General features: G+C 42.5%; 1 protein-coding gene across 1 annotated transcript; it reads right to left on the minus strand.

Moving 5' to 3' along the window:
- Positions 1 to 73: 73 nt before the first annotated feature.
- Positions 74 to 6,161, minus strand: LOC123063058 (uncharacterized). The gene is made up of 14 exons (XM_044486792.1): positions 5,986 to 6,161; positions 4,863 to 5,402; positions 4,738 to 4,772; positions 4,577 to 4,655; positions 4,392 to 4,470; positions 4,044 to 4,124; positions 3,805 to 3,935; positions 3,274 to 3,327; positions 2,828 to 2,987; positions 2,085 to 2,304; positions 1,579 to 1,686; positions 1,313 to 1,438; positions 1,085 to 1,136; positions 74 to 620 (listed from the first exon to the last, which is right to left on the minus strand). Exons 2-14 carry the CDS (start codon positions 5,331 to 5,333, stop codon positions 468 to 470), a joined length of 1,749 nt encoding a protein of 582 aa, XP_044342727.1. The 5' UTR covers positions 5,334 to 5,402; positions 5,986 to 6,161; the 3' UTR covers positions 74 to 467.
- Between the last annotated feature and the right edge of the window lie 19,501 nt (positions 6,162 to 25,662).

Consider the following 25,662-nt stretch of genomic DNA (forward strand, 5'->3'; position numbering starts at 1 on the left):
ATTACTTTTTTATCATGAGGCATATGTATCCATATGCCACCATTGTACATGCCCTAATTCAACAGTACAATAGTTTCAGTAAATAATAACATTTGCATGACCAAAAAAAATCATCTTACAGTTTCCAGTACAAAACTCGCAGAACTCAAGCATGCCATACCATGGACACACTATTTGTAGGCAACAACCATAGTGAGCTACTGAGTTCACAGTGCAGTAGCCTGTCCAGCAGTGAGCTCCCTCATGATATTAGTTTTATCGGCTGATAAGGCGCAAAACCCTCAGGTGACCTCACACTGCACTAGCCTCGCCTCCGGCACTTGACTTGCTACAGGTAATAATTTACAGCTGATAATTTGCTTGTCTTTCTAGCTAGTAAGCTACCGATCGGCCAATGTTTCAACAACTTCCAAAAGGAGCGAAAGCCACCGGGGTATACTGGTTGCGGAGAGACCTTGCTGAGATGCTTAATCCGCTTCCCCGAGCCCATCACTGCCATCCCCTCTTTTGCTGATCGCAGACATACCACCACGTTTCTTGCCGCTGCCAGATGCCGCCTCCGCATTTTTCCTCAACACGGCGCCGGGTGAGGGATACGGCCTTTGTTGGAACAGAGGTCCCTGTTAATCAAAGCGTAGAAAGAAGACTCGTTATTCTCAGTAGGGGATACTATATTATTAGGGGCTGATCTATATCTGGAATCACATGCATTGTGGTTCTTTAGGGAGATCCCATGTGCGATGACTTAACAGATCAAGAGACATGGGAACTGTGCACTGAAGTACAAACTAACAGTAATTAACAAGCGCTACCCAGTTTCCTTGGCTCAAGTAACCATGCTACATGGAAGCCTGATTCTAACATCTCAAATAAGACGTCCTAGATCATTTCATTTGGCAGTCCTACATCATTTGGCACGATGAAGGTGGAGCAGGCGGTAAGGTTTGCTCTCAGAAAAACAGTATGTTATGCTACATCGGGTGTCTATGCACCGAAATAAATACTTAACATTTAAATGGAAGTCAGAGGGTACACAAGTATAGTCAAGACTAGATAGAGGGAAGTTGCAAATCAGATGACGTACAGATGCAGTTGTATCCGCTGCTCGCGGCTGTACACCCTTCAGGCCAACAACCCTGACAAAGAAAGAGGATTAAGTTGTTAGTCCAGGGACAGTTAACTTAATATACCTGCATTCTTCCTTGATTGGCCAAGCTAGACTGAAGCACATCGCAACTAGTAACCACAACTGCCAGGAAGATTATAAATTTAACTGAAATAATAAGCTTCCAGGAAGAGAGAGATCATGTACCAGCCACCCCGTGGAGCATCTGAGTAAGAGCTTGGATCCATTGGGTCAAGCTCATCCTCCTCAGCACGACCTCTTTTTCGGTTATCTTTTTTGTTTGCTTTACCTGAAGGGGGTTTTGAATTTGATCTGCACATATATGACACTCAGTAAATAATATGATGCTTGTGTGCTCAAGTATATGATGGGTGGAAATAGGTTAGCAGTATAAACTAGAAGCATAACCGATTAGGCTACCATTTGATGTGTCAAATGCAAATCTCATTTACCTGTCCTTAGCTGCGATGTTTCCTTGACTTTTGGGAACATTGGTACAACTTGAGGGCACGATATTGTTCGAGTAAGACGGATACTGTTGAAAAGGCAGATTTTGAACCCTGCAACATGAATCACAAGCCAACATTAGCTAGATTTCTTAAATTGTTTATTTGTCACATTTGGCAAGTGTATTGGTTGTTATACTATAATATATACACAGAAAATGGAAACTATGTAGCCGTTGTGTTGTATCATCTGAAAATGAAAATTGGTTCAGGCTTGGCTTTTGCTCGCCATAGTCGCCGTCAAAATATACACAGAAAACAGACATAAGTCAGATCTGATGTTTGATTACAAGTGCATCTGCGATGATATAGCTATTAGTTTGAAAATGCATATGAATCCAAAGTATGTGTGCTTTCAGATAAGATCATGCCATCCACACGATAGAGATAACTCCCACAAGAACTTCAGGATATTTACTCTACCTTACAAGATTAGATTATCAGCAGAGTACCTTGTGCAGTGATTGCAATATCCCCACGGCTGGACAAGACCGACTCCCCAGCCACCACAGCCTGAACATCTTTGTATGTGAGGGTTCCAAAGATCAGTATTTTGAGTGGTCGGCTGAACTGCAACAACGGTGGATGCTTGTGGCACAATAACTGGGTTCACAGAAGTAGGTGGCTCCCACTGTGTTGCCTGTGTCTTTGTGTTATAGTAGTATTTCTGGCCTAAAATAATGCACAAACCATATCAATGTGTCACCAAGAAAGTACTCCTTCCGTTGAGAAATATGTGGGGTTTTAGAAAGCACATAGACAAACTTCTCTAACTTTGACTACTAACACATCTATCAAAATGGCAGTAATAGATCTGTCACAAAATTATTTTCATGACATGACAACTTATAATATCATACTGTGTATTCATATGAAAAGGAAAAGTTATTCAAATAGCATCATATATTGTTGACGAGCATGATTTAAGCCACAGGTGTTTCTCTGGCCAAATGACGGTTGAATTTTACTTAAGCTGCATATTATATGTAACAAGTCAGCTTGAAATTTATAAAATTTGTGTCTTAACTTGTTTTCGTCCTTGGAATAGCAGAAGATTTGTTTTGGAATATTCCAAGAGTTCAGAGACAAAACAGTGACATATTTCATTCTAACAAATATGTTGAACTAAAACTACGACAAGTATTTTGGAACGGAGGGAGTGGTTAATACAATAATAATAATAATAATACAACACCTGTTGATTTGTCAAGTGCCTCCTCCCAATTTTCTGGCAATGATGGAGCAGCTTGATGCTGCACGGTATTCACGGTACCACCGGGACGATCCCATTGGGTTACTCCGGTGCTTTGGTTGTAGAAATAAGAAGCACCAGTCGTTGGATCCTTCGTCTCGGCCTAAAATAAAATAAGTTAATGCAGGGGAAAGAACTGTTGCTACTATCAACTCACCATAGATATAGCAAATATACAGCACAGCTGTTGAAAGATACCACATATACTTGCATGTCGAGGTTAGCAAATGAGAAGTAATAAACTGATGTCTCCAGATACACGTTTGTTAAATAACAAATGTACTGTAAATTGACCGAGAAAATTAGGGAGGCTATGCGCATCAGCTAGAAAAATTATTAACCACCTCACAGGAACATGTATGTACAAGAAAAGATTAGCATATACTCACCCAACCAGGAGGCAAATCTTGGGCAGATTTGTTGTGGCCTTCTTGAGAATTTGCCTGGAATCAGTGGTACAAGCACAAAGTGAATGCATGAGATAAGGATCAACTTGTGCATTTGGATTCTCAGAAGAGAAGTTTATACTGCTTAATACCAAAGACAGAAGGCAAGTTTTTATGTGTTTCAATAGACCAATAAAAGAAATATATCACTGTTGGTACAAAATAGCAAATTTCCAATAAATTTTTTGAATTCATTTATAGGTGGCAGTGTAGTCAGAATATTTTTATTTGCCACATAACTTTGGTATTTCTATGTCTTTACATTTTCTCTCCATCTAAGTGACTCGTGCACACAGACCCAACATGACATCAATTGTTTTCTGTCTATAATTGAATAATACTAAGATGGTGCTAGTACTAGTTCGAGGTTTTTCCATCTGACAGCATTCAGTTTGTAACATCCATGCATCCTTTCTACCAGAAAGAGAAGGAAAGTAAATGTAACATAAAGAAAAAGTTACGATTGTAAGTTACATTTTGTTTAGCCATGATGTTATCATTTGCTTCCTTGTCTTTAAGAATTCCCCTTGCTTTTAACCTCTGCTTCAGAAACTCGGGGAGACCGTCATCACCTTCTGCTTTCTCAGCATAATCTTTTGGTTTATCTAAAGGAAAAAAACATTATTTGGCATAGTTGAAAGCAGCAGGTAATATAGAGAAAAGAGGCATGTAATACCACTAAACAGTGAGTAACTCAGAAAGAGGTGGCATACTCATTTGAGCACTTGACAAATTTCCAGCATAATAAGCACCACCTCCTGGTACACCATAGCCATTGCCAATCTCAACATTGCCTGTGAGCATGCTTAATCATCAGCTTTAGCAAAGAGCTGCCTCACTTTGACAATGTAACCAACAATGTGTTATACAGAACAGGTACGTAACATAAGGAAATGACACCAAAATGTTAACACAAAATAAAACTGAGACTAATTCTCGATAGAATTAAAAATACTAATCACTGGATTAAAGAGGTACTTACACACTTTAGAAGTGTGAAACTGAAAAGAAGAGGAGAATAAAAATAGACAAATAGAGTATTAATATGGAAGAATAATGACCATTATCTGGATGAAGTGACTTTCCCCTTTTATTTGCCATCTCTGCACGATGGTCAACCGTCATCTTCAGCAAGTGTTCCTAAATAATCAAGATAACAAAGCTGAACTAACTAAAGAAATTCAAATTTCAATGAAGACCAAATTTAGGAGAAAATGACACAAAAAAAGGATTATAAATTACTCACCTTCAGTGCATTAGGGTCGCGCCGGCTCGAAAGTATGTCTTCCCCATATTCTGCGGGGTCGTTTGTTGATTTTGCTTGCCTAAATGAAAATGTGCACAGAAAACAGCTTCGTCAAGCAGCGGCGGACAAGCAGCACAGAAGGAAACGGTGGAGAAACAAACCTTTGATTTTGTATTACTTGCTGCGTCTCAATGTCCTGGTTATCATATAGACAGCCAAACAGCCAGTTAAAAACAGAAACGTAAGTGCAGGTACAGTCTAGTTCTTCTGGAGGATATATGAATACCTGTTCGTGAAGAACAGCCTCTTGCACAGCAGATTCGATGTTTGCCGCACTTCCATTGTGGTTAGCAACCACATGAGCGCTCTGATGGCCATTGAGATCTGGTTGTCCATTCCCAGCTTCTGCGGTAACACTAGGAGTACTTTGAGCGGGAGCAAAAGGCATGTTAGGCTGTGTAGCATAGAAGGGGCCTGCTGTATTTTGATTGCTGCCATTATTGGGTCTGGTGTCGTATGGTGTTGGATAAGCATGTCGATGTGGACTAGGATGAAAATGTTGTGTTGCATAGTACATGTTTGCTCCATTTTGATTGTTACCACCATTGGGTCTGGTATCATATGGTGCTGGATAAGCATGTGGGCGTGGGGTAGGTTGAAATTGTGGAGGATGCTGAAATTGTGGAGGAGGATTTGGAGGTGGCGGCTGCCATGCTCCAACACCAGGAGGTAATGGCTGACTCTGAGAGTTGTCCATCGGTACGCAGCAGGTAAAGTTGATGCGTGACTTCCCAAATCTCCACCAGCTTAAGTTCGCTAAACAGATCTGCAACACAATGCAATCAGTGTAGCAACATCAGCACACAATTAGCTTCACAGCAATTGCCATTTGGTATTGAAATCGAACTCATGTGTTTCTATGGACCCATACAATCCTAATGTAAATGTAGGAGTATACAATTAGAGAGTGTTCAGTTCATGTACTGACACTGTCAGGCCTATTGCAAGCTTGCTTCACTGCATAATTTCTTTACATCTTTGATTTACTTTTTATCCGTGCACATTGAAACCTATGAACAGAAACCGCACCTGCGCCGATATCACCACGTCTAAGTTACTATTAATCTGTCCCAAAACATAAACCCTAACACCCAAATTCACGAAGATGCAGAGAAAATCAACAGGGCTGTTAGGCTTGTCACCACACCTAATTATATGATGACGATACCAAACGCAATAATCATATATTAGAGCCCAAAACCGCCTCTGTAGGATGCCTGCGCGTCTTTGAGCGCCTGGAGCTCGTAGCTAGGGCGCAACTACACGATTCCCAGCGGTCAAAGTGTTGGAAGGTTCGAGTAAACACGGAGATCGAACGGGCGAGGAGGAGGGAAGGGGAGAGGGCGTACCTTTTCACCGGCGAACTGCGCGGCGGCCGCGTGCCTCCGGTGCCGAGCGGGCGACGGCCGGCGGTGGGGGAGGGATAGAAAAGGGCACGACGGGTCGGGTGTTGTTCCTGCCGCGAGCCGGTAGCCGGTAGACGGTTCCCTACGGTTTTCTCTGCCGTCAGATCACGGCCGCTGCTTGGTTCAACGGCCAAGATGGCTTAGCGTTTGCGAGGTAAGAGCATCTCTAGCAGATCTTGTATAACTATGGTGAAGTGCATTTTTCCGGCAGTTTTATGAGATGGCCCAAAAAGACGGCTCGAGCAGGTCCGCTAAAAAAGAAACCCGGCCCGTAAATTGTTTGTGGGAGGCACACAAACCGCCCGCGGTTTCGGTATATATACCGGATCCGGAACGATTTAGGGTTCACATCCCGCTTTTCCACCATCTGCCTCCGCCGCGATTCCCCTACTTCGACAAAAACTCCAGCTGTGATTTGCGCCGCGTTTAACCATCGAAAGTTGCTGGAGATGGCGTCAACGGGTGCCGAGCGTGGTGGCCGTGAGGGGTTCGGAAGGCTCGGCGGTGACCCGTCCCACAAGCGACGCAAATGATGCGAAGGACGGGAGCTCCTCCCTCTGCCCGTCGGTGGACGAACGACGGAGGGAGCAGGCACGGACCCGTGGCGCCCACTCCCGCAGCACCGACACTTGGGCGTGGGAGAATTTCAATCGCCTCAACCGCATCTTCTCCCCCGTGCTCAAGCGTCTCCGGGAGGCGGAGAAGGCGTGGTGGGAGGCCAAGGAGGTCGCCGCCGCCGGAGACGAAGCTGCGACCACGCGCATGATACGTCTCCAACGTATCTATAATTTTTTATTGTTTCATGCTATTATATTATCTGTTTTGGATGTTTAATGGGCTTTAATATGCATTTTTATATTATTTTGGGGACTAACCTATTAATCGGAGGCCCAGTGCCAATTTCTGTTTTTTTGCCTATTTTAGTATTTCGTAGAAAATGAATATCAAACGAAATCCAAATGAAACGAAACCTTCGCGAGGATCTTTCTTGGAACAAACGCAAACCAGGAGACTTGGAATGGAAGTCTGGAACTCCGCGAAGCTTCCACGAGGCAGGAGGGCGCGCCCAGGAGGGTAGGCGCGCCCCCCACCCTCGTGGGCCCCACGGAGCTCCACCGACGCACTTCTTCCACCTATATATATTCTTATACCCTAAAAACATCGGGGGGGCACGAAACCACTTTTCCACCGCCGCAACCTTCCGTACCCGTTAGATCCCATCTGGGGCCTTTTCCGGTGATCTGCCAAAGGGGGATTCGATCATGGAGGGCTTCTACATCAACAACATAGCCTCTCCGATGATGTGTGAGTAGTTTACCACAGACCTTCGGGTCCATAGTTATTAGCTAGATGGCTTCTTCTCTCTCTTTAGTTCTCAATACAAAGTTCTCCTCGATGTTCTTGGAGATCTATTCAATGTAATACTTTTTGCGGTGTGTTTGCCGAGATCCGATGTATTGTGGATTTATGATCAAGTTTATCTATGAACAATATTTGGTTCTTCTCTGAATTCGTATATGCATGATTTGATATCTTTGCAAGTCTCTTCGAATTGTCGGTTTAGTTTGGCCTACTAGATTGATCTTTCTTGCAATGGGAGAAGTTCTTAGCTTTGGGTTCAATCTTGCGGTGTACTTTCCCAGTGACAATAGGGGCAGCAATGCACGTATTGTATTATTGCCATCGCGGATAAAAAGATGGGGTTTATATCATATTGCTTGAGTTTATCCCTCTACATCATGTCATCTTGCCTAAAGCGTTACTCTGTTCTTATGAACTTAATACTCTAGATGCATGCTGGATAGCGGTCGATGTGTGGAGTAATAGTAGTAGATGTAGAATCATTTCGGTCTACTTAACACGGACATGATGCCTATATTTTATAATCATTGCCTAGGTATTCTCATAACTATGTGCTCTTTTATCAATTGCTCGGCAGTAATTTGTTCACCCACCGTAATACTTGTTATCATGAGAGAAGCCACTAGTGAAACCTATGGCCCCCGGGTCTCTTTCCTATTATATTGCATCTCTTTTATTTACATTGCATCTTGTTACTATTTTGTTATCTATACAACAAAAATATCAAAGATATTTACCTTACTACCTTTATCATATCTCACTTTCGCAAGTGACCATGAAGGGATTGACAACCCCTTTATCGCATTGGTTGCGAGGTTCTTGATTGTTTGTGCAGGTACTAGGTGACTTGCGTGTTATTTCCTACTGGATTGATACCTTGGTTCTCAAAACCTGAGGGAAATACCTATACTATTTTGTTGCATCACCCTTTCCTCTTCAAGGGAAAACCAACGCATGCTCAAGATGTAGCAAGAAGGATTTCTGGCGCTATTGCCGGGGAGATCTACGCTCAAGTCAAGACATACCAAGTACCCATCATAAACTCTTCTCCCTCGCATTACATTATTTGGCATTTTCCTCTCGTTTTCCTATCCCCCACTTCATCCTTGTCATTTTATTCGCCCTTTTCCGTTCGCCTCTTTTCGCTTGCCTCTTGTGTGCCTGTTTGCCCTGATGGTCTTGCCTAAAAGCGTTGATCCTCACCTTAGAAGGTTGAAAGAAATGGAGAACAACGTTAGAAGCTTTATGTCTTTGCAATTTGAGCATAATAATTTCTTCAGAAACGAGCTTAAAGAACAAAAAAATTATGGAGTACATGAATAAAGAGTTCGATGATATGTCTAAAGAATTTTATGGCTTGAAATCTCGGTTTGCTCATCTTGAAAATTTAGTAGGTCAAATTTCGGATAAGCAAGCCACCTTAGTTAATAAGATGGCCGCTAAACTCGAGGATCTACATGATAATAATGATGAACATCTAAAAGTGATTGATGTGTCTCATATTAAATCTTTGCTTTTCAATATGAATCTTGATAAAGATGAGACTGGAGATGAGTCAACTTTAGTTAAAAGGTGTCCCAATGATTCAGAGTTTTTAGATCTTGATAATAAAAGTGGGATTGGAGAGGTCAAAATTTTACTTAGCGATGAACCCAGTATTTTAGATTTCAAGGAATTTAATTATGATAATTGTTCTTTGATAGATTGTATTTCCTTGTTGCAATCCGTGTTAAATTCTCCTCATGCTTATGATCAAAATAAAGCTTTTACTAAACATATCGTTGATGCTTTAATGCAATCTTATGAAGAAAATCTTGAACTAGAAGTTTCTATCCCTAGAAAACATTATGATGAGTGGGAACCTACTATTAAAATTAAGATTAAATATTATGAATGCTATGCTTTGTGTGATTTGGGTGCTAGTGTTTCCACGATTCCCAAAACTTTGTGTGATGTGTTAGGTTTCCGCGAATTTGATGATTGTTCTTTAAATTTGCACCTTGCAGATTCCACCATTAAGAAACCGATGACCCACAAGTATGGGGGATCTATCATAGTCCTTTCGATAAGTAAGAGTGTCGAACCCAATGAGGAGCAGAAGGAAATGATAAGCAGTTTTCAGTAAGGTATTCTCTGCAAGCACTAAAATTATCGGTAACAAATAGTTTTGTGATAAGGTAATTTGTAACAAGTAACATGTAATAAAAGTAAATAAGGTGCAGCAAGATGGCCCAATCCTTTTTGTAGCAAAGGACAAGCCTGGACAAACTCTTATATAAAGGAAAGCACTCCCGAGGACACAGGGAATTATCGTCAAGCTAGTTTTCATCACGCTCATATGATTCGCGTTTGGTACTTTGATAATTTGATATGTGGGTGGACCGGTGATACGTCTCCAACGTATATATAATTTTTGGTTGCTCCATGCTATATTATCTACTGTTTTGGGCATTATCGGGCTTTATTATCCACTTTTATGTATTACTTTCGGGACTAACCTATTAACCGGAGGCCTAGCCCAGATTTGCTGTTTTATGCCTATTTCAGTGTTTCGAAGAAAAGGAATATCAAACGGAGTCGAAACGGAACGAAATCAACTGGAGAAGTTATTTTTGGAAGAAAACCTACCGGATAGACTTGGACCCTACGTCAAAAGATGAAGGAGGAGCTCACGAGGGTAGGGGCGCGCCCCCTGCCTCGTAGCCCCCCCTTCGGTCCACCGACATACTCCTTTCACCCATATATATATATACGTAACCTAAAACTTCCAGAACGGAGAATAGATCGGGAGTTCCGCCGCCAGAAGCCTCCGTAGCCACCGAAAACCAATCTAGACCCGTTCCGGCACCCTGCCGGAGGGGCTAATCCTTCCCCGGTGGCCATCTTCATCATCCCGGCGCTCTCCATGATGAGGAGGGAGTAGTTCTCCCTCGGGGCTGAGGGTATGTACCAATAGCTATGTGTTTGATCTCTCTCTCTCTCTCGTGTTCTTGAGGTGATACGATCTTGATGTATCGCGAGCTTTGCTATTATAGTTGGATCCTATGTTTCTCCTCCCCCTCTTCTCTCTTGTAATGAATTGACTTTCCCCTTTGAAGTAATCTTATCGGATTGAGTCTTTAAAGATTTGAGAACACTTGATGTATGTCTTGGTGATCAACTTGCGGGTTTCGTGACATTGGGAACCTATGCATAGGGGTTGGCACACGTTTTCGTCGTGATTCTCCGGTAGGAACTTTGGGGCACTCTTTGAGGTCCTTTGTGTTGGTTGAATAGATGAATCTGAGATTGTGTGATGCATATCGTATAATCATACCCACTGATACTTGAGATGACATTGGAGTATCTAGGTGACATTAGGGTTTTGGTTGGTTTGTGTCTTAAGGTGTTATTCTAGTACGAACTCTAGGGCTATTTGTGACACCTATAGGAATAGCCCAACGGATTGATTGGAAAGAATAACTTTGAGGTGGTTTCGTACCCTACCATAATCTCTTCGTTCGTTCTCCGCTATTAGTGACTTTGGAGTGACTCTTTGTTGCATGTTGAGGGATAGTTGTGTGATCCAATTATGTTAGTATTGTTGAGGGAACTTACACTAGCGAAAGTATGAACCCTAGGCCTTATTTCCTATCATTGCAATACCGTTTACGCTCACTTTTATCATTAGTTACCTTGCTGTTTTTATAATTTCAGATTACAAATACCTTTATCTACTATCCATATTGCACTTGTATCACCATCTCTTCGCCAAACTAGTGCACCTATACAATTTACCATTGTATTGGGTGTGTTGGGGACACAAGAGACTCTTTGTTATTTGGTTGCAGGGTTGCTTGAGAGAAACCATCTTCATCCTACGCCTCCTACGGATTGATAAACCTTAGGTCATTCACTTGAGGGAAATTTGCTACTGTCCTACAAGCCTCTGCACTTGGAGGCCCAACAACGTCCACAAGAAGAAGGTTGTGTAGTAGACATCAAGCTCTTTTCTGGCGCCGTTACCGGGGAGGCAAGGAAAGCGGCACTAACACACCCCGTCAACTAAGCTCTTTTCTGGCGCCGTTGCTGGGGAGGTTAGCGCTTGAAGGTATATCTTTAGATCTTGCAATCGAGTCTTTTAGTTTCTTGTTTTATCACTAGTTTAGTTTATAAAAGAAAACTATAAAAAATGGAATTGAGTTTGTATCATACACTTCACCTTTTTAATATCTTTCGTGAGTATGATGGAAAGGATAATTGTGCTCAAGTGCTAGAAGAAGAAATCTATAAAATGTTTGGCACTAAATATTTGAATGATGAGCATGATTGCAATGTTGTTAGTATGAATTCCTTGAATATCCATGATGCTAATGATATGCAAAGCCACAAGCTTGGGGAAGCAATGTTTGATGAAGATGATATTTTTTGCCCCCCAAGCTTTGATGAGCTAATTTACTATGATGAAAGCATGCCTCCTATCTATGATGATTATTGTGATGACACGTATGCTTTAAAGAATAATGATAACCATGAAACTTGTCATCTTGATCTTAATTTTCAATCACATGATAGTTATTTTGTTGAGTTTGCTCCCACTATTATTCATGAGAAGAATTTTGCTTATGTGGAGAGTAGTAAATTTTGCATGCTTGTAGATCATGAAAAGAATGCTTTAGGTGCTGGTTATATTGTTGAATTCATTCACGATGCTACTGAAAATTATTATGAAGGAGGAACATATGCTTGTAGGAATTGCAATAATACCAAGTTTCATCTCTATGTGCTTAAAATTTTGAAGTTATGCTTGTTTTACCTTCCTATGCAAGTTGATTCTTGTTCCCACAAGTTGTTTGCTCACAAAATCCCTATGCATAGGAAGTGGGTTAGACTTAAATGTGCTAGTAATATTCTTCATGATGCTCTCTTTATGTTACAATTCTTATCCTTTATGTGAGCATCATTGTCATTATCATGCCTAGCTAGGGGCGTTAAACGATAGCGCTTGTTGGGAGGCAACCCAATTTTATTTTTGTTCCTTGCCTTTTGCTCCTGTTTAGTAATAAATAATTCATCTAGCCTCTGTTTAGATGTGGTTTTATACTTTTAATTAGTGTTTGTGCCAAGTAGAACCTTTGGGAAGACTTGGGGGAAGTCTTTGTGATCATGTTGTAAAAAACAAAAACTTTAGCGCTCACAAGAATTGCTGCCATTTTTTTATTGGAGAGTTCTATTTAGTTAATTCTTTTTGCATATGATTAATAGATAAATTCCTCAGGTCCAGCAATTTATTTGAGAATTTTATGAGTTCCAGAAGTTTGCGTTAGTTACAAATTACTACAGACTGTTCTGTTTTTGACAGATTCTGTTTTTCGTGTGTTAATTGCTTATTTTGATGAATCTATGGCTAGTAAAATAGTTTATAAACCATAGAGAAGTTGGAATACAGTAGGTTTAACACCAATATAAATAAACAATGAGTTCATTACAATACCTTGAAGTGGTGATTTATTTTCTTATACTAACGAAGCTCACGAGTTTTTTACTTTAAGTTTTGTGTTGTGAAGTTTTCAAGTTTTGGGTAAGGATTCGATGGACTATGGAATAAGGAGTGGCAAGAGCCTAAGCTTGGGGATGCCCCAGAAGGCATCCACTCTTTCGTCTTCGTTCATCGGTAACTTTACTTGGAGCTATATTTTTATTCGCCACATGATATGTGTTTTGCTTGGAGCGTCATGTCATTTTCTTTAGTTTTGCTTGTTGTTTGAATAAAATACCAAGATCTGAAATTATTAAATGTTAGAGAGTCTTCACATAGTTGCATAATTATCCAACTACTCATTGATCTTCACTTATATCTTTTGGAGTAGTTTGTCATTTGCTCTAGTGCTTCACTTATACCTTTTAGAGCATGGTGGTAGTTATATTTTGAAGAAATAGATGAACTCTCATGCTTCATTTAGATTATTTTGAGAGTCTCAAATAGCATGGTAATTTGCTTAAAATCCTAATATGCTAGGTATTCAAGAATAATAAAATTCTCTTATGAGTGTGTTGAATACTAAGAGAAGTTTGATGCTTGATGATTGTTTTGAGATATGGAGGTAATAATATCAAAGTCGTGCTAGTTGAGTAGTTGTGAAATTGAGAAATACTTGTGTTGAAGTTTGCAAGTCCCGTAGCATGCACGTATGGTAAACGTTATGTAACAAATTTGAAACATGATGCGTTATTTGATTGTCCTCCTTATGAGTGGCGGTCGGGGACGAGCGATGGTCTTTTCCTACCAATCTATCCCCCTAGGAGCATGCGCGTAGTGCCGAGGTTTTTGATGACTTGTAGATTTTTGCAATAAGTATATGAGTTCTTTATGACTAATGTTGAGTCCATGGATTATACGCACTCTCACCCTTCCATCATTGCTAGCCTCTTCGGTACCGTGAATTGCCCTTTCTCACATTGAGAGTTGGCGCAAACTTCGCCGGTGCATCCAAACCCCGTGATATGATACGCTCTTTCACACATAAACCTCCTTATATCTTCCTCAAAACAGCCACCATACCTACCTATTATGGCATTTCCATAGCCATTCCGAGATATATTGCTATGCAACTTTCCATAATTCCTCTCATCATGACACATTCATCATTGTCATATTGCTAGCATGATCATGTAGTTGACATAGTATTTGTGGCAAAGCCACCGTTCATAATTCTTTCATACTTGTCACTCATGAATCATTGCATATCCTGGTACACCGCCGGAGGCATTCATATAGAGTCATCTTTGTTCTAGTATCGAGTTGTAATTCTTGAGTTGTAAGTAAATAGAAGTGTGATGATCATCATTAATAGAGCATTGTCCCAAATAAAAAAAAGAAAGGCCAAAAAAAGGAAAGGCCAAATAAAAAATAAAATAAAAAAGGGACAATGCTACTATCATTTTTCCACACTTGTGCTTCAAAGTAGCACCATGATCTTCATGATAGAGAGTCTCTTATGTTGTCACTTTCATATACTAGTGGGAATTTTACATTATAGAACTTGGCTTGTATATTCAACAATGGGCCTCCTCAAGTGCCCTAGGTCTTCGTGAGCAAGCAAGTTGAATGCACACCCGCTAGTTTATTTTGTTGAGCTTTAATACACTTATAGCTCTAGTGTATCTGTTGCATGGCAATCCCTACTCACTCACATCGTTATCTATCGATGGGTGATACGTCTCCAACATATCTACTTTTCCAAACACTTTTGCCCTTGTTTTGGACTCTAACTTGCATGATTTGAACGGAACTAACCCGGACTGACGTTGTTTTCAGCAGAATTACCATGGTGTTATTTATGTGCAGGAGCAAACGTTCTCGGAATGACCTGAAACTTCACTGAGACACTTTTCAGAAAATAAGAAAAATACCTGTCAAAGATGAAGGCCAGGGGGCCCACCACCTTGCCACGAGGGTGGGGGGCGCGCCCCCTATTGCCTCTCCGACTCCAACTCCACCTCCATATATTGAGTTTCGGGGAGAAAAAAATCAGGGAGAAGAAATCATTGCGTTTTACGATACGGAGCCGCCACCAAGCCCTAAAACCTCTCGGGAGGGCTGATCTGGAGTCCGTTCGGGGCTCCGGAGAGGGGAATTCGTCGCCATCGTCATCATCAACCATCCTCCATCACCAATTTCATGATGCTCACCGCCGTGCGTGAGTAATTCCATCATAGGCTTGCTGGACGGTGATGGGTTGGATGGGATCTATCATGTAATCGAGTTAGTTTTGTTAGGGTTTGATCCCTAGTGTCCACTATGTTCTGAGATTGATGTTGCTATGACTTTGCTATGCTTAATGCTTGTCACTAGGGCCCGGGTGCCATGATTTCAGATCTGAACTATTATGTTTTCATCAATATATGAGTGTTCTTGATCCTATCCTGCAAGTCTATAGTCACCTATTATGTGTTATGATCTGTTAACCCCGAAGTGACAATAATCGGGATACTTACCGGTGATGACCGTAGTTTGAGGAGTTCATGTATTCACTATGTGTTAATGCTTTGTTCCGGTTCTCTATTAAAAGGAGGCCTTAATATCCCTTAGTTTCCGTAAGGACCCCGCTGCCACGGGAGGGTAGGACAAAAGATGTCATGCAAGTTCTTTTCCATAAGCACGTATGACTATGTTCGGAATACATGCCTACATTATATCAATGAATTGGAGCTAGTTCTATGTCACCCTAGGTTATTACTGTTACATGATGAACCGCATCCGGCATAATTCTCCATCACCGATCCATTGCCTACGAGCTTTCCATATATTATTCTTCGCTTATTTACTTTTCCGTTGCTATTGCTATCATCACTACAAAATGCCAAAAACATTGCTTTTACTACCGTTACCTTTTGTAACCGTTATCACTACTATCATATTACTTTGCTACTAAACACTTTGCTGCAGATATTAAGTTTCCAGGTGTGGTTGAATTGACAACTCAGCTGCTAATACTTGATAATATTCTTTGGCTCCCTTTGTGTCGAATCAATAAATTTGGGTTGAATACTCTACCCTCGAAAACTGTTGCGATCCCCTATACTTGTGGGTTATCAAGACTATTTTCTGGCGCCGTTGCCGAGCATAGCTCTATTCTTTGAGTCACTTGGGATTTATATCTGCTTATCATTATGAAGAACTTGAAAGATCCAAGAACCAAGATTTATCCCTCAACTACGAGGGGAGGTAAGGAACTGCCATCTAGCTCTGCACTTGATTCACCTTCTGTTATGAGTAAGTTTGCGACACCAACAGCTGCTTCTGCTATTCGTTCTGATATGTCGCATGTTATTGATGATGCCACTTCTGCTATGCATGATACTTATGATGAAACTACCTCTATGCCTGCTACTACTATGCCACTTAGTGATTTTCTTGATGAACAACTTACTAGAGCTAGAGAAATTGAAAATATTGAATCTGATGATACTGATGAGAGTGATGATGAAGAACCACTTGCTATTCCTAAGTGTTATGTTTTTGATCAAGATGCTTCTTTAGCCATTTTAGCTTGCAGAATTAGAACTAAACTAAAAAAATTATTAGCTAAATGGAGTAAGCAATCTCTAAATGCTAGAATGAAACCTGACCCTGCTTTTGCTACTTCACCTATCTTTGTTACTGATAAGGATTATGAATTCTGTGTTGATCCTGATATAATTACCTTGGTTGAATCTGATCGTTTTCATGGTTATGAATCTGAAACTGTTGTGGCACACCTTACTAAATTGAATGATATAGCCACCCTATTCACTAAAGATGAGAGAACTCGTTACTTTTATATCCTTAAAATATTTCCGTTCTCATTAAAGGGTGATGCTAAGATATGGTTTAATTCTCTTGATCCTGGTTGTGTGCGTAGTCCCCAGGATATGATTTATTACTTCTCTGCTAAATATTTCCCTGCTCATAAGAAACAAGCTGCTTTAAGGGATATATATAATTTTGTGCAAATTGAAGAAGAGAGTCTCCCATAAGCTTGGGGGAGGCTTCTCCAATTACTTAATGCTTTGCCTGATCATCCTCTTAAGAAAAATGAAATACTTGATATCTTAATGGACTAACCGATGCCTCCAGAGATTACCTGGATAGTTGTGCTGGTTCTGTTTTCAGGGAAAGAACACCGGATGAAGCTGAAATTCTATTGAATAATATGTTGACAAATGAAAATAATTGGACACCTCCGGAGCCAATTCCTGAGCCTATTCCTAAACCAACTCCGAAGAAGAGGGGTATTCTATTTCTCAGTCCTAAAGATATGCAAGAGGCAAAGAAATCTATGAAAGAAAAAGGTATTAAAGCGGAATATGTTAAGATACCTCCTATTGAAGAAATACATGGTCTTAATTTACCGCCTGTTGAAGAAACATATAATCTTAATCCTTTACCTATTGAAGAAACTCATGGTCTTGATAACCCGACACAGGTAGTAAAGGTAAATTCTCTCTATAGATATGATAAAGCTGTAATCCCATTTACTAAACTTGCTAGCCCATGCTTAGATGAGTTTGATAAATTTATGGCTAAGCAAGAAGATTTTAATGCTTATTTTGGTAGATAATTGAAATACAATTCAAATATGCTTGAACACTTGGGTGATTATATGGCTAATGTTAAAGGTGAACTTAAACTTATTAGTAAACATGCTTCTATGGTTACCACTCAAGTAGAACAAGTACTTAAAGCTCAAAATGATTTGCTCAATGAATTGAATAGTAAAGATAATGATTATGCTGTTAGAGTGGCTACTAGAACTGATAGAATGACTCAGGAACCTTTGTATCCTGAAGGCCACCCTAGGAGAATTGAGCAAGATTCTCAGAGAAATAATATAGATGCACCTAGTTCTTCTAAAAAGAAGAAAAAGAAAAATGATAGGACTTTGCATGCTTCTAGTGATCCTATTGTTGAAACACCTGAGAATCCAAGTGATATTTCTATTTCTAATGCTGAAACACAACCTGGTAATGAAACTGAAACTAGTGATGATGTTAATAATAATGTTCATGATGATTCTCAACCTAGTAATGATAATGACATAGAAATTGAACCTGCTGTTGATCTTGATAACCCACAATCAAAGAATCAACGTTATGATAAGAAATATTTTGTTGCTAGGAAACATGGTAAAGAAAGAGAACCATGGGTTCAGAAACCCATGCCTTTTCCTCCCAAATCATCCAAGAAAAAGGATGATGAGGATTTTGAGCTCTTTGCTGAAATGATTAGACCTATCTTTTTGCGTATGCGATTAATTGATATACTTAAAACAAATCCTTATGCTAAGTATATGAAAGATATTATTACAAATAAAAGAAAGATACCGGAAGCTGAAATTTCCACCATGCTTGCTAATTATACTTTTAAGGGTGGAATACCAAAGAAACTTGGAGATCCCGGTGTACCAACTATACCATGCTCCATTAAAAGAAATTATGTTAAAACTGCTTTATGTGATCTTGGAGCCGGTGTTAGTGTTATGCCTCTCTATTTATATCGTAGACTTGATTTGAATAAGTTGACACCTACTGAAATATCTTTGCAAATGGCTGATAAATCAACTACTATACATGTCGGTCTTTGTGAGGATGTGCCTGTTGTAGTTGCAAACGTTACTATTTTAACGGACTTTGTTATTCTTGATATTCCCGAGGGTGATAGTGTGTCTATTATTCTTGGAAGACCCTTTTTGAATACTGCAGGGGCTGTTATTGATTGCACTAAAGGCAATGTCACTTTTCATGTTAATGGTAACGAGCATACGGTACACTTTCCGAGGAAACAACCTCAAGTTCATAGTATCAACTTTATTGGAAAAATCCCATTGATTATATTTGGAGGTTTTGAATTTCCTCTCCCTACTACCAAGAAGAAATATGATATTCTTATTATTGGGGATGTGCATATCCCCGTTGAGGTAACATAGTGTTATTCGAGATTTCTCCGATTCCATGTTATTCGGAATGAGTTCGTTAACAAGACTTGATCAACCTTGTTAGTGGATTCCTTTTGATGACCATGAGATGGATGAAACTAGAAGGCACAACCTTTTGTACCCCACTTTTACTTTCTGTTATTTATATTAAATAAAATAAAAATAAATATTTGTCTATCTGTTATTTGATTATCTGTGCAATATAAAAATACCTCGAAAATAAAAGTTCTCCAAATGCCCTGAAAATTAAATATGATTTTTTCTAGAATATTTGAGGATTTATGGAACTGAGAACACACCAGGGGGGCCAACCACCTGCCCACGAGGGTGGAGGGCGCGCCCCCTGCCTCATGGGCCCACGGTGGCCTCCTCCACTTATTCCTGCACCCACACACTCCTTCCTCCCACAAACATGAATATCCAGCTCAAGCACGAGTTCTAGCTCATCTTGCTGCCATTTTCGATCTCCTTGCTCAAAGCACCTCTCACAAAACTGCTTGGGGAGATTGTTCCTTCGTATGTGACTCCTCCATTGGTCCAATTAGTTTTTGTTTTAGTGCTTTATTCCTTGCAAATTTTTGCTGCTTAGGTGACCCTGTTCTTGAGCTTGCATGTCAAATTTATATGGTCAAAAGTAGTTTTGATGCATGATATAGGCTCTAGGCACTTGTAGGAGTAGTTGCTATCAATATTATTGAGTTTGGTTTACTTTTATTTTGAAGTTACGAAAAAAATTCAGAATTTTTCAGAGGAACAAAAATGCTTAGGAAAATATCCCAAGGTGGTTCCTCAAGGAAGCAAGGACCCAGGCTTGCAATGCGTGATGCTGATGAAGAGCCACCAAGAGACGCTCCAGTGCGTCCTTATGAGTGGCCTTCTGAAAATTTTATGGATCGAGCGGGAATAAAAGAAGAATTCAACGTATATTTGCATAACGCTGATCTCGTGAGCTTTGAGGAAGAGATGTGCAGTCAGTATCATAATCTCACTAGTTCCTTTATGAGGAGGTTTGAATTTTCAACTTCACGTAATTCTCCAACTGTCCTATTTGATCTTTATGATAAATCTTATACCATGGACTTAGAGGATTTTACCACTGCATGCAAACTTCCACAATGGGGTAGTATAAGGGATCCTCGCAAATCTGAATTTATAGTTTTTCTTGCTAGCATAACTATGGGAGAATCTAGAGATATTACACAAGCTACCATAGGGAGGATTCACTTTCCTGCTATACATTATTTTGCTCTCTTCATAAGTAGATGCATTAATGGTAAAGATGAGGCATGTCACATGTGTGTCCCCGATCTCAGTATTCTTAGGAGTGCTGTGTTAGGAGACCAATCTTATAATTTGGGAGCCATTGTTGCACGTAGGTTGCACCTTAATAGATATAATGGAGATTTCTTTGGAGGAATTTATGCAACCCGCCTAGCTAATTTCTTGGTATAGACATACGCGAAGATGATATTGAATTACCACCTGCTTACTTAGACTTTAATGCTATGGTTCATCACCAGTTTATTGAGAGGAATGAATCACCTCTCCAGTATCGACTAATCTTTGACAGACGCCGTGCTGTCCATATCACTCTCCTTGCTCCTGCTTTCTTTGATTATCAGGAAAGAGGAGGATATACTATTACCAGAGAGGAGGCAGATGAGTACGAGAGGAGAGAGGAGGCCGCTTGTCGCCATGCTGCTGCTCAGCAGGCGATAGCTGCTACATCACAGTACGACCCCAGCTACTATTATGAATATCAGCCAGGCCAGCCGTGGCCATAGACCAACTTAGGCCAAAAGCCTAAGCTTGGGGGAGTACGTATTTCTCACCGACATTACATTTATGTTCACACACTCATTGCTAGATGTCGGTGCTCATACTTTTTCATTGTATCATCCATGCTAGTTTATTTTCCTTTTTTTATGCTTTCTTCTTGTGTGTTTAATAAACCTTAAGAAAAACCAAAAAATATTTAGTTGTAGCTTTTAATTAGTTTACTTTCCATGCTTGTAGTAGTAATTAAAAAGAAAACCCAAAAAGATTTCCTGTTCTTCTTTTGCTTGTTGGGAGCTTTCCCGTGTAAATAGTTTTATTTCTTTTCTTTTCTTTGGGGGTCGATAGGAGAAGACCATGATTAAATTGTTGAAGTGGCTCTTATATGCATTATTGTTGATCTGACAAAAGAGCCCGCATTGCCTTGTCTTCTCCTGTTTATTGAATGCCTGCAGATTCCAGCTTAGTCCAATGCACGTGTACTATTATTATTATTCACATCGTTCGGTCGTGCAAGTGAAAGGCAATTATGACGATATATGATGGACTAACTGAGATGAGAAAAGCTGGTTGAGGGAGTCCTGGATTAGTGGGTATCCGGACAGCCAGATTATATCCTTTGGCCGGACTGTTGGACTATGAAGATACAAGATTGAAGACTTCATCCCGTGTCCGGATGGGACTCTCCTTGGCGTGGAAGGCAAGCTTGGCAATACGGATATGTAGATCTCCTTCCTTGTAACCGACTCTGTGTAACCCTAGCCCCCTCTGGTGTCTATATAAACCGGAGGGTTTAGTCTGTAGGACAACAGACAATCATACCATAGGCTAGCTTCTAGGGTTTAGCCTCTCTGGTCTCGTGGTAGATCAACTCTTGTACTACTCATATTATCAAGAATAATCAAGCAGGACCTAGGGTTTTACCTCCATCAAGAGGGCCCGAACCTGGGTAAAACATCGTGTCCCCTACCTCCTGTTACCATCCGCCTTAGACGCACAGTTCGGGACCCCCTACCCGAGATCCGCCGGTTTTGACACCGACATTGGTGCTTTCATTGAGAGTTCCTCTATGTCGTCATCATTAGGCTTGATGGCTCCTTCGATCATCGATAGCGATGCAGTTCAGGGTGAGACTTTTCTCCCCGGACAGATCTTTGTATTTGGCGGCTTCGCACTGCGGGCCAACTCGGTTGGCCATCTGGAGCAGATTGAGAGCTACGCCCCTAGCCACCAGGTCAGGTTTGGAAGCTTAAATTACACGGCCGACATCCACGGATACTTGATCTTCGACGGATTCGAGCCCCTGCCGAGTACGCCGCACGGTCACGATGAGCATGATTTAGCTCTACCATCGGACAGTGTGTAGGAGATCGCACCGGCAACCGCTCCGACCCTCAATTCGGAGCCGATTGCGCCATCCACGGACGGGGGGATAGACCCCGCCACGGAGGCCGCATTCTCAGCGGCGATTGAGCCAAGTATCGACCTTACCCTTCACGAGAGCCGTGATGCCAAATTGCCGGATTCTTCCCCGGCCACGAACTCCGAACCGCCTGCGCCCGTGCCTATCGAATCCGACTGGGCGCCGATCATGGAGTTCACCTCCGTGGATATCTTTCGGCACTCGCCCTTCGGCGACATGTTGAACTCATTAAGGTCTCTCTCCCTATCAGGAGAGTCCTGGCTGAACTATGTTCGGCAGGATTGGGATGCGGATGATGAAGAAATTCGCCGCCCACCCACCACCCACTTAGTAGCCACTGTCGATAATTTGATCAACATACTCGACTTCGACTCCGAAGACATTGAAAGTATGGACGATGATGCAGGAGACGAAGAGGAACCACTGCCCACAGGGCACTGGACAGCCACCTCATCATACGATATATACATGATGGACACACCCAAAGAAGGCAATGGCGACGGGACAGCGGAGGATGACCCCTCCAAGAAGCAACCCAAGCGCCGACGTCAGCGGCGCCACTCTAAGTCTCGCCAAAGCAAAAGCGGTGACACCGGCACAGGAGATAATAGCACTCCGGACAATGCCGAAGACGACAACAGTCCCCTCCAGCAAGATTTAGAGCAGGAGGATGGAGAAGCTAGCCCTCCCGAGAGAGCGGCAGATGGAGAGGCGGAGGATGATAATTACATGCCTCCCTCCGAAGACGAGGCAAGCCTCGACGATGACGAATTTGTCGTGCCGGAGGATCCCGCCGAGCAAGAGCGCTTCAAGCGCCGGCTTATAGCCATGGCAAATAGCCTTAAGAAAAAGCAGCAGCAGCTCCAAGCTGATCAAGATTTGCTAGCTAACAGATGGACTGAAGTCCTTGCGGCCGAGGAATATGAACTCGAACGCCCCTCCAAGAGTTACCCAAAGCGCAGGTTGCTCTGACTAGAGGAGGAAGCATTAAAACCTACATCTCCAGCATGTGACGCGGCTGATCGGCCACCTCGTGGCCGTGACAGAGAGGCATTTCAGCCAAAAACTCAGCCCACACCCCGACGCCATTCAAATAAAAATGACAAGGCACAGGGAAACACGCTAGGCCTGCGAGACGTATTGGAGGACAAAGCAAAACACTCAAGATCGATCTATGGATCACGAGGGCGCGCCACTACGCGAGACGATAACCGTCACGCCAGATACAGTAAAAGTAAATCCGGCCGGGCCGAACACAGCGGACAAGACTCATTCGAGCTGTGTCGCAACATAGCCCACTACAGAGGCGCCGCACACCCCATATGCTTCACAGACGAAGTAATGGATCACCAAATCCCAGAGGGTTTCAAACCTGTAAATATCGAATCATACGACGGCACAACAGATCCTGCGGTATGGATCGAGGACTTCCGCCTGCACATCCACATGGCCCGCGGTGACGATCTACACGCCATCAAATACCTCCCACTCAAGCTCAAAGGACCAGCTCGACATTGGCTCAACAGCCTACCAGCAGAATCCATTGGCTGTTGGGAAGATCTAGAAGCCGCATTCCTCGACAACTTCCAGGGCACTTATGTGCGACCACCAGATGCCGATGACTTGAGCCACATAATTCAGCAGCCAGAGGAATTGACCAGGCAATTCTGGACACGGTTCCTGACAAAGAAAAATCAAATTGTCGATTGTCTGGATGCAGAGGCCCTAGCAGCTTTTAAGCACAACATCCGCGATGAGTGGCTCGCCCGGCACCTTGGCCAGGAAAATCCGAAATCTATGGCAGCCCTCACGACACTCATGACCCGCTTTTGCACGGGAGAAGACAACTGGCTGGCTCGCAGCAATAACATATCAAAGAACCATGGTACTTCAGATACCAAGGATAGCAATGGCAGGTCACGTCGCAACAAACATAAGCGTCGCGTCAATAGCGACAATACCGAGGATACGACAGTCAATGCCGGATTCAGAGGCTCTAAACCCGGTCAGCGGAAAAAGCCATTCAAAAGAAGCACTTTGGGCCCGTCCAGTTTGGACCGTATACTCGATCGCTCGTGCCAAGTACATGGCACCCCGACAAGCCAGCCAACCACACCAACAGAGAATGTTGGGTGTTCAAGCAGGCCGGAAAGTTAAACACCAAAAACAAAGATAAGGGGCTACATAGCGATGATGAGGAGGAGCCCCGACAGCCTAACACCGGAGGGCAGAAGAGGTTCCCCCCACAAGTCCGGACGATGAACATGATATACACAACCCACATCCCCAAGAGGGAGCGGAAGCGTGCGTTAAGGGATGTATATGCGTTGGAGCCAGTCGCCCCAAAGTTCAACCCATGGTCCTCCTGTCCGATCACCTTCGATCGCAGGGACCATCCCACTAGTATCCGTCATGGCGGATTCGCCGCACTGGTCCTAGACCCAATCATCGACGGATTTCACCTCACCCGAGTCCTTATGGACGGCGGCAGCAGCCTGAACCTGCTTTATCAGGACACAGTGCGCAAAATGGGTATAGACCCCTCAAGGATCAAACCCACAAAAACGACCTTCAAAGGCGTCATACCAGGTGTAGAGGCCCATTGCACAGGCTCAGTCACACTAGAAGTGGTCTCCGGATCCCCGGATAACTTCCGAAGCGAGGAGTTAATCTTCGATATAGTCCCGTTCCGCAGCGGCTATCATGCACTGCTCGGGCGAACCACATTTGCGAGATTCAACGCGGTACCGCACTATGCATATCTCAAGCTCAAGATGCCAGGACCTCAGGGGGTCATCACAGTCAATGGAAACACAGAGCGCTCTCTCCGCACGGAGGAGCACACTGCGGCCCTCGCAGCAGAAGCGCAAAGCAGCCTCTTAAGGCAATCCACCAATCCGACGATTAAAGACCCGGACACCTTCAAGCACGCCCAGAGTAATCGGCAACAAGACCGCATGGCACGTTCCGAGCTCGCATAGCAATGCGGCCCCCACCCCATCCCAGCCAAACGGTGAAATCCGTGCCACACGTACATAATTACGCATTGAAAATACCTTGGGCATAGGTGGGGAGGGGGGCACGACTACGCCACGCCCCAAGATGCGGCTCAACCGCACTAGGGGTGAGGGAGTCCTGGATTAGGGGGTGTTCGGGTAGCCGGACTATACCTTCAGCCGGACTCCTGGACTATGAAGATACAAGATTGAAGACTTCGTCCCGTGTTCGGATGGGACTTTCCTTGGCGTGGAAGGCAAGCTTGGCGATGCGGATATTCAAGATCTCCTACCCTTGTAACCGACTCTGTGTAACCCTAACCCTATCCAGTGTCTATATAAACCGGAGGGTTGTAGTCCGTAGGACAGAATCAACTCCATATACAACAATCATACCATAGGCTAGCTTCTAGGGTTTAGCCTCCTTGATCTCGTGGTAGATCTACTCTTGTACTACCCATATCATCAATATTAATCAAGCAGGAGTAGGGTATTACCTCCATCGAGAGGGCCTGAACCTGGGTAAAAACATCGTGTCCCTTGTCTCCTGTTACCATCTGGCCTTGACGCACAGTTCGGGACCCCCTACCCGAGATCCGCCGGTTTT

The sequence above is a fragment of the Triticum aestivum genome, chromosome 3A (genome assembly GCF_018294505.1).
Source record: "Triticum aestivum cultivar Chinese Spring chromosome 3A, IWGSC CS RefSeq v2.1, whole genome shotgun sequence".
NCBI classification, from domain to species: Eukaryota; Viridiplantae; Streptophyta; class Magnoliopsida; order Poales; family Poaceae; genus Triticum; species Triticum aestivum.